This window comes from Hordeum vulgare, chromosome 5H (genome assembly GCF_904849725.1).
Source record: "Hordeum vulgare subsp. vulgare chromosome 5H, MorexV3_pseudomolecules_assembly, whole genome shotgun sequence".
NCBI classification, from domain to species: domain Eukaryota; kingdom Viridiplantae; phylum Streptophyta; class Magnoliopsida; order Poales; family Poaceae; genus Hordeum; species Hordeum vulgare.
In genome coordinates, this window is record NC_058522.1 from 473,845,528 (window position 1) to 473,855,941 (window position 10,414).

A 10,414-nucleotide genomic window follows, 5' to 3' on the forward strand; every position below is an offset into this window, starting at 1 on the left:
GAGGGGTCGTCGGTGTTGCTTTGAAGCTTGTTTTCCATCGGCTCTAGTGCTGCTACATTGGAGCTCTGTCGGTGGCTCCGTGCTGCTGTGTTGGAGCTCTGCCGTTGGCCTCGATGATGCGACGCCGCCGGCGTAGTCGTCATGGTGAGGTGAGATTGACAGAGAGCAGCTTCGTTGCAAAGGAGGTGTGCTTGTATTTGACTGCGAGCAGTTGCGTGCGTTTTATGTGTTTACGAGATCTAAGAGCAACTCTAGCAGACCCCGCAAAATCTGGACCCGCAAAACGCATTTGCGGTTTCACTTAGATCTCGTTTACGGGTCGAAAATGAGCGCGGACGAACAGAAACGTAAACGAAACTGCATAATTTCAAAATATAGTTTCGCGGGAAGTTCATACTACGTACTACATAGATTACATACTGCATTTGAAAATGTGCCCAGTCCTCCTTGTCAGAGCTGTCGAGGTCGATGTACATCGCCTTCTGCTCCTCGCGGATGCGCCGCCACTCGTCGTCCTTCGCCTTGGCGGCGATGTTGGCCTCGACTGCCTGCCGCCACTGGAGGTCTTCGATCTCCTCGTCGTGGCACCGGCGCTCCGCCTCCTCGTGCAAGTTGCGCTCGGCAATGGCTGCCGCAACGGCTTCCACGTCGGCGACGAAGTCCTCCGGCCCGACGACTCCGCGGCGGCCGAGCTCCTCGGGCTCCTCCTTGACGGCGACGACGTCCTCCGGCTCCTCCGACCACTGCATCTTCATAGGGAGAAGGGGCGCAGAAGAGGAGGAGCCCGCGGCCGAGGACGAGCCCGCGGCGACCTGCCGACGGTCGTACTCCTCCGTCTCCCGGACGCGGAAGCTCGCCGGCGGCGAAATGCCGCGGTTGGTCCACCTCCGAGCCCCGCGCTTCCTCGCGGTGTCCGACCGGACGCGCCGCTCGCGCTCCGGGTCGCTTCTGCCGCCGGATCTGCTGCCGGAGCCTCGTCCGGAGCTCTACATTGTGGCTGGAGGCGGGGGAGGTGGTCGCCGGCGGCGAGAAATACGGGGAAGAGGTGGGGAATCGCGGGGGCTCGGCGGCGGCGGGGGATAGGGTTTCGACCCGCAAACGCATCGCGGAACCGTAGATATAGTGGAAGGGGCGTGCGTTTTGCGGGCCCCGACAAAAAAATTTACAGACCGGGCGAGTATGCGGGCTCTGTTGTGGCCGAAAAAATGGGTCTAACCCGCATACTCGCCGGACTTTTGCGGGTTTGCCTCTTTTGCCGGGTCTGCTAGAGTTGGTCTAACTTCTACACGTTGGGCAATGTGACGGCTGACAAGTTGACTTAAGTTTGTTCATTATCATCATCGTTTTGATTTATAGCATTGCCCAAAAAAATAACTAAAAAAGATCGCTGTTCTTTCCATACGGACCCTCGTTCCTTCTCGCTTTCTCGGGAGCAAAACGTCGGACACCGGCGGCCTCTTTCGCCGCCTCCATGAGAAAACCCCACAAGCTTCTGCCCAACTACCTTCTCCTCTACCGACACACCAGGCCCTACACCTCAACCGCGGCCAACCCCGTCCCGGCCGCCTCCGCCGTCCTCCGTGACCTCGATCTCCTGGACGCCGGCGAGCTCGCTCCGACCCCGCGCGTTTACCACACGTTCATAACCGCCTGCGCGCAATCCAAGAACCTCGAGGATGCCAGGAAGGTCCACGCGCACCTGGCCAGCTCCCGGTTCGCCGGCGACGCCTTCCTCGACAACTCCCTCATCCACCTCTACTGCAAGTGCGGCAGCGTGCTGGAAGCGCGGAAGGTGTTCGACGAAATGCGGAGGAAAGACATGGTTTCCTGGACCTCGCTCATTGCCGGGTACGCGCAGAACGACATGCCGGAGGAGGCCATAGGGCTGCTCCCTGGCATGCTGAAGGGGCGGTTCAAGCCAAACGGGTTCACGTTCGCCAGCCTCCTCAAGGCCGCCGGTGCTCATGCTGACTGTGGCATCGGGAGGCAGATCCATGCTCTCGCTGTGAAGTGTGATTGGCATGAGGACGTCTATGTCGGGAGCGCGCTCCTCGACATGTATGCCCGGTGTGGGATGATGGACATGGCCACCGCAGTGTTTGACAAACTTGACTCCAAGAATGGGGTTTCCTGGAACGCACTGATTTCTGGGTTTGCAAGGAAGGGTGATGGAGAGACTGCTCTGATGACCTTTGCGGAGATGCTGAGGAACGGGTTTGAGGCGACACATTTTACGTACTCCAGCGTCTTCAGTTCTATCGCTCGTTTAGGTGCACTTGAGCAGGGGAAGTGGGTACATGCACATATGATTAAGTCTCGGCAGAAAATGACTGCATTTGCTGGAAACACATTGCTTGACATGTATGCAAAATCAGGGAGCATGATCGATGCTAGAAAGGTGTTTGACCGTGTGGATGATAAGGATCTAGTTACTTGGAACACAATGCTCACAGCATTTGCACAATATGGACTGGGGAAGGAAGCAGTCTCCCATTTTGAGGAGATGAGGAAATCTGGCATTTACCTGAATCAGGTCACCTTCCTTTGCATTTTGACTGCCTGTAGCCATGGAGGACTGGTGAAGGAGGGCAAGCGCTACTTTGAAATGATGAAGGAGTACGATTTAGAACCGGAGATTGATCATTTTGTTACGGTTGTTGCTCTTCTTGGCCGAGCTGGTTTACTAAATTTTGCTCTGGTCTTTATATTTAAAATGCCCATTGAGCCAACTGCTGCAGTTTGGGGAGCCTTGCTTGCGGCTTGCAGAATGCATAAGAATGCTAAAGTAGGACAATTTGCAGCTGATCATGTCTTTGAACTTGACCCAGATGATAGTGGTCCACCTGTCTTGTTGTATAACATATACGCATCCATGGGCCAATGGGATGCTGCTGCTAGAGTGAGGAGGATTATGAAGACAACTGGTGTGAAGAAGGAACCTGCATGCAGTTGGGTTGAGATGGAGAATTCTGTGCACATGTTTGTGGCAAATGATGATACCCATCCACGAGCAGAAGAGATATATAAGATGTGGGGTCAGATAAGCAAGAAGATTAGGAAAGAAGGATATGTCCCTGATATGGCTTATGTGCTTCTGCGTGTGGATGATCAAGAGAGGGAGGCAAACTTACAGTACCACAGCGAGAAGCTCGCGCTTGCATTTGCGCTGATCGAAATGCCTGCGGGGGCAACAATTCGTATCATGAAGAATATTAGGATATGTGGGGATTGCCACTCTGCATTCAAATACATCTCCAAAGTTTTTGGAAGGGAGATTGTTGTGAGGGACACAAATAGATTTCACCATTTCAGTAATGGATCTTGTTCCTGTGCAGATTACTGGTGATTCTGCCAAGATTTGGTGCGTTTATGAATCTACAAGGCCATGGGTTGATTCAGTAACAGCCAACAAGAACCTTTCTATGGACTTATGATAAAGGCAAAACCATTTCTGCTCGATTCTATCTGTCAACGGAGCAAACAGCATGCTGTGGCCCTCAAGACCATTCGACATCCTTCATGCGGGATGGACCCCAGAAGACATGTGCTTTCATCCCTGCAGCACAATCACTAAAATTTGGCGGGTTGAGAAAGCAGGATCATTGTCTGTGTGTGGCTTATGGGTTCCTGAGAGGAAAGTAGGCCTGCATTTGGAGGCGCGATCTCCGACTGGAAACACACTGCAATCCACAACTTGAAACACACTTCAGGTGGCTTTCTTAGTTTCTTTCAGGTAAAAGTTTCCAACAACCTATCCTGCTCATACGTGCTAATGAATGACAGTCTGCTGATTTCCATAAGGAAAAGCATTCCCGCCAGCGCGCCGGCCGAATCGATCTGTCAGTCGCACACGAGTCATGCGATCCGCGTGGATCTAGCGGCCGCGTTGCCTCGCATAATATGACAAATCGCCTGGGCCCGTCACCAATTGTTTTCCCTTTCTTTAGGAGTGCCTAGAACTCATCTATATAAGATATAATTTGGTCTCATTCATCTAAAAACAAAACCAGATATAAAGTAGTAGTACAACTCATGTCAACATACACACATCTTATAGTCACATCCAATGGCTATAAAAGGTGAGTGAGACATAACTAAAACTCAGCTAGATGAATTTTAGCAAAACCGTATTTCTTTTCTCTCACGGTCGTTGTAGTCTCTTTCCTCTGGTTCTCTTCTTTCCTCTCGTTCATTCTTCTCTTTCCTGTGCTAGAGCACGGCGAGGCGTAGGTCGGCGTCCACTTTTTGCTGGAACCAATTTGTGACGGATCTGAAACCTGAAAACGGTGGTGCTCCCATGCTGCAACCATGGCACCTGCGGAGCTGCAAACGACGGTGCCCCGTGCTACAACGGTTAACGCAAAAACTGCATCCAGTACATAAGAAAGCTTCAACCAAACATTGACAAATGGGAGAAGTTGCAACCGTTGAAAGAAAAGCTTCAACAACAAATGAAAAAAGCTTCAACCAAAGATTTGAGGAATCTTCAGCAGGCCACTACTGAAGTTCTTGCTAGGCTAGAGTTTTTTTGCTGGAACGGGCGGACAGAGTTCAAGTTCTCGACCAGTTTTTTTTTTTTTGCTGCAACTAAGTGTTTTTTTGCTGGAACCAGCTTTAAATTTTGCTACCAACTATTTGGATTTTTATTGGAACAAATCAAAAAAAATTGCTACCATACTTAGTTCCCCTGCTGGAACCAGTGTATTTTTTTGCTACAAGTGTCTTCGCTTTTTGCTGGAACTAAACTTTTTTTTTGCTTCCATGCCATTTTTTCTGGAACCACCGTATCATTTTTGCTACAACCATTTTGATCTTTTGCTACTACTGCCTTGTTTATTTGTTATATCCATTTTTCATGAGGTTACCGAGACTCACAACTATGTGTTTTTTGCTGTTACCATTGTCGATTATTGCTACCACTGGTATCGACATTTTGCTGGTTTCAGGCCGATGCGAATAAGAGTGCAACCAAAAATGGAGGCGAGCAGCGAACTACGACAATGGCGACGTCATTTTGTTGAAACCTCCGTTAGTTTTTGCTACGACTGGGCCAGATTTTTGTTACATCTATTTTGGATGGCAGTAGTCGTCGTTTGTGGGGAAACCAATGCGACAAGTATCAGCGGCGAGGGATGGCAGTTGCAACCAGCGACGACCTGCGGGACCAGCAGCGCAACGAGTCAGGCGAGCAGCGACGATGGTTGAAAGTGCTAATTGTGCACGCTTTTTTTGAGCTCGTCGTTGGCATGCTTCAAGCTCGCCGACAATGAGGTTAGGCACGATCACCGAGGGGCACGTGAGGATGTGCTAGCGGGGGAGCCCCTCCTCGAGCTGAGCCGGTCGCTGCCATTGTGGATCCGGTGGATCCGGCCGCCGTCTTCGCCCGATGCGGGGCACACAGCTCCTTTTTGTTTCTCATTGTGGTGTGGGGCTCTGACGCAGATCCGATGGCCCTCAATTGTTGCATCTGATGGCTGGGGCCGACCGGCCGAGTATTTCGGCTGGCGCGCGGCCACCTAGCAACGTCCTTTTCGGAACCTAATTTTTGCATCAGATAATTTCAATGAGGAGAAAACAAATTATATATCCGTAATTCCAGAAGTGTAAGGCTGGGTGATTTTGCTACTTATGCACGGTGTACATTTCAGGGTATATTATACCGGGTTCAGCTCAGAGCTCACGAAGCTAAGCATTGCCCTTTGGGACCGATGAATGATGATAGTTATTTCCCTTCGTCCCAAAATAACTGTCTCAAACCTAGTATAATTTTATACTAAAGCTAGTATAAAGTTGAGACACTTATTTTAGGATGGAGGGAATACTTAGTCTTCATTCTTTGGGTATGTGCTTCCCGTGCACTACTTCACAAACTATATCTACTAGTTAATTGCTCGTGCGTTGCCACGGTACATATATGTTCTTATGATTCAACATCAATTCTGACTAACAAAATATGTAGAATCCTTGTGTATATGAGTTTTTTTTTGTATTTCTTGTTATTCCTTCACCCATTTCTTCCACTTTTTCAATCCAAGGTTGTGACCCTTGTCACCACCTTGATGGCGCACCCTGCTTAATTATAATCCTCCTTTACACCTTCATTTATACATAGTTAAAATTTAAACATATAACTCCACACTTGTCATATTTAATACTTCCTCTGTTCCATTATATAAGATGTATTGATTTCCGTGCAAGTCAACCATTTCAATGTTTGATCAAGATTATAGAATAAAATAACAACATCTAGTGATTGGGGCGCACCCTTGGTGCGCCCCGTGAGAGGAAGTTGGGGCGGTGCCGGATGGGATGCGCCCCTTTCACTTTCCTATTTATATCATGTATTGTTATTGTTCTATGTACAACTATTGCGTGAGCAGTGCTAGGGTAGGACATGCTTATCAAGCAGCCGTTTTTGTAAGCTTCATGACATGTGCAATAGGGTAGCTTGCAAAGTGAACTCATTAGCACACTACATTTGTATGAACATGCGATGGCACATACATTAATAGGTGAAAAATCAGTTGTTTAATGTATTCTGGCAAACATCTAGCTCTGTTAAGTCACCATTAGGCGAAGAATACTACCATGACAATGTAACTACATGATGTTGAGCTACTTCAACTACATTGGTGAATCCATCCTGTAAGCTTCAAAAATCTGTAAAAAAAACTAATAGTTAAAACTGTGAGAGCTGTGATATTTATCTTAGCTCACAGGGATAAACACACTAACAATAGGAAAGAGCATGTATTATGTGCATCATTTTATGTTTACACAATACAATATACATGATGATCAATCGAATACCATATGTTATTAGAACCAAAGCCTCTAACCCGAGTTGAATATGGAAATTGCAGGAACTATGAGAAGTAGATGGAATTGCAAATAGTTACATCTTTTTTAAAAAACATAAGTAAAAAAGAAGAAAACTTTGAATTATTTACAAGCAGTGTTTTTCCTTTGCCTGAATAAATTAGGACATGGCTGATAATCTTGATGTAAAGACATACCTTATTTAACTGAAAGGCCATAATGAGAGATCATCTTCCTGCTTTTGGCTAACAAAACTACCACTACATCTCCAATTTTTTAGTGGGATCATTATCGACATCTCTCTGCTAAGACAGTGTTACATGTATCATGGAAGGAAGGATATAATAGCAAGGAGACATAGGTAATTCTGAACCAAGATAAGGCACAAGATGAAGTTAAGAAGGAGACCTGACTTAGCCATGCACATCGCTCAGAAATCAATTGGTATGGTGGTGTCAGTAGCTGCTCGTGCAATCAGAGCATACAAGGATAATTGCTCATCATGGCGTGGAATGATAAGTACTTCATTAGTATAAATGAGGGAGTCACGAAGAGAGGGTACTCTGAATAGGAAATGTTTCTTAAGAAATTCAACATACTTGAAACAGAAACATGAAAGTTATCAGCACTGTCATTATCCTCAAATGCAAATCAGCAGCAACTATGTGAAAGAAAAGAAGCACACTTGGTATGTAGCACAACATGAGAACAACAGATGAAGTACTATATAAGCATAATTATCAATGTCTTCGAGGGAAACTACCCTTCAAATGTGACTCCACGGTGATCTTAAACAAACTTGAACCTGCAAGTGCTCCATTAGCTGACATATGAATTTTATCAGCACAAGCTTCATGTGTATAAACATGATTGAAATGAATCATAATTAATGGTTATAGTCAATAAAATGGTAGAATGGGTTATATTAACAAACATATAAGTACCTAATCGTGTTACGTCTATTGGACAGTGCATTCAAAATCATGTGATAGTTTTCTAACTTTCTCTAATCCAATAGACTTGAATACTACAACACAAAGACTGATATTTTAGGTTCTTCTTACATCCTTTAAGAAGATTTAAGATTTATTTTATTGCAGAAAGTGCATTGTTTAGATGCCGGACGGATCTCATACATTACATCTGCGTGATTATGCATATGTCGTCAATTTACACCTCTGATTGTCGCCTTGTACTTGTGAAGACCCGGTCGTCAATTTGCACCTCTGATTGTCGCCTTGTACTTGTTGCTTAACTTCTTGTTGATGTACCTTTATACGAAGCACCCAATCTATAAACTTCGAGATTGAGATAGCTAATTTGAAATTATGCAAAATTTATACCCTAAGACCGGTATAGGTATACAAGCCAATACGGTGGGTTGATCTTAATTTTTACCAAGAACAAACATATCAAGACACAAAAAAGGAGTTCATAGAAAAGAATCCCTAGGAGAGTGACCAATATACAGATATCTAAGCAAACTTGTTAACTCCAGAATTCAGCTAGTCCAACTTACAAAAGCCACACAATTCATCGCCTTGTACTTGTTACTTACCCAATTGATGAATACGCTCAACAGATCCTAGTTTCTATATCAATCCCAAGCACAGCTGATGTATGCCAAGACCTGCCATGCTAGCGGTCATATTCAGCTCAATTAATCAAATTACGCCAGTTTCAGTGGCCACTTTAAAAAGTTCCAAATTCGAGTCTTAGAAACATTTTTGGCTTGATATAGAAAAAAAAAATATGGCTCACACACAGTTACCAACTCGTATTAAGCTAATCATCATAGCATATAATAAAACAGCAGCAGTAAATAAAGCCCTTCAGTGTACTAATATGTTACCTAAACTTATTCAAGTGGAATGAAAGATGATTGCAATAATATGAAACTCTACTGGGTTTTTTTTGTAAAATTTGAACACATAAACAATACCTCTGCATCTTAAAAATTATAAAAAACTTGTTACGTAATGCTGGATAATAAGTCTCTTCACCACAGTCCAAGACTTCTTCCACGGTTTCCTGCCATTTTCACAACCAAAATAAACAATAATTATCAACAAAGGGGAATCTGGTGCTCAACACTTTTTTCTGATGAGAAGAGGCAGAGTACCAGAGGGTCGGGGGCGGGGATCGAAGGGAGGTGGCGTCTCCGAGTACAAGCAGAAGTGGAAGCAGAGGCTTCTCCCACCACCACCACCACAACCAGCCGGCGGCGCCTCTGGTCCAGATGCCGGATGCGCTTGTCACCTCCGTGCGGTGGAGTAGTGGCGGCAGGGGAGTTATGTCATTTGTGTCAAAGAACATTCGAGGTTGCTGCTGAAGACATGGACCTCCTATGGCATGTGTTTGGGAGGTTGCTGCTGAAGACATGAACGCAGACACTAACCTCCTATGTCATGTGTGGTGGCTCGTCCCTCCCATTCGACGTCTTGCTGAAGACATGGACCGGCGCTGCACAACACAACACAACAAAGGGAGCTTGGCTAAAGATAAAATAAAATGCACTTGAAAGTGTATAGGCTTCAGTCAGATGCAGAAGCACAGTTGATTACAATTTTAAGAATTATAGCAGATAACTAATGTTGCTGTTTAAACTATTAGGGCAGAATTTGTTGCATAACACGTAGAATAGTAACCCGTGTATAAGCATGATCCATGTTTTGTTTTTGTTATTCAAATCACTAACGATCATTCATAAACATTGGTTTCTCTCCCCATTCCGGCACAGTAAGGACACATGTACACACATGACCTATGTTTTGTTTCCGCTATTAAAATGACTGATCACCATAGATAAACACCATTTTCTCCCCTAATTCTATGAAGTACTCCTGACTAAACAGCAAACTGTACAATTTCACATATACAACATTCATTAAAATATCAGATGCAGGTCCATGAAGCAGGAAGAATCAGATAATTCTAAAACCACTCTGAACAAGATATGGTTAAATGCAAACATATAGGGTAATGGATTCAATGGTTAGACAGACTCTCAAAAAGGTAGACACGGACTCGCAAAAAGGCAGGCGTACCTGTTTCAACCAACACTCCTGATGTTTATGCTCATATTTATCTGGTGAATAGCAGCCAAACTCTGATGGGCAATATACCCATATATTGCACTTCAATTCACCTGGCTTGGCATTCCTAGCCTGGTCTAGACATGCTTGACAATAATCAGCAACAGATTCTTTGTGGTGCCTTAAGCCCCATTTCACAGCAGCGCCACCATAATCGGCATGTAGCTCAGTGTTGCATTGTGGTCGCAAAGGTGGACCAGCTATTATTTCTTCTTCTGCAACAAACTATTTGAGACTCAATCTCCAAGAAATTCAAAAGATATTCTGTAACTATAATTCCAACACAATGGGTCGGACTTTGGCACCACAGATAATCGGAGCTTCATGAAATATAATTAACATAGGCAATGGTAGAGAAGCAACCTTCTGGTTCATTCGCAGGTTTGTCATCATGCTCGGTGTGTGGGACTTTGTGACAGTCCGATGCCGACGTTTCAGAAGATTCCCCCTTCTTTTCCGTTTCCGTCGTGTGATTAGATTTATTCGTTGCATCGTCATGT

General features: G+C 45.3%; 1 protein-coding gene across 1 annotated transcript; it reads left to right on the forward strand.

The window, feature by feature from the left end:
* Positions 1-1,394: 1,394 nt before the first annotated feature.
* On the forward strand, positions 1,395-4,144 carry LOC123395656 (pentatricopeptide repeat-containing protein At3g24000, mitochondrial). The gene has a single exon (XM_045090679.1). The coding sequence runs from the start codon at positions 1,472-1,474 to the stop codon at positions 3,344-3,346; it is 1,875 nt and encodes a 624-aa protein (XP_044946614.1). The 5' UTR covers positions 1,395-1,471; the 3' UTR covers positions 3,347-4,144.
* The last annotated feature ends 6,270 nt before the right edge of the window (positions 4,145-10,414 follow it).

What these genes read in the sequence shown, in the direction of transcription:
- LOC123395656 (XM_045090679.1), top strand. Translation starts at nt 1,472, where the DNA reads ATGAGAAAACCCCACAAGCTTCTGCCCAACTACCTTCTCCTCTACCGA.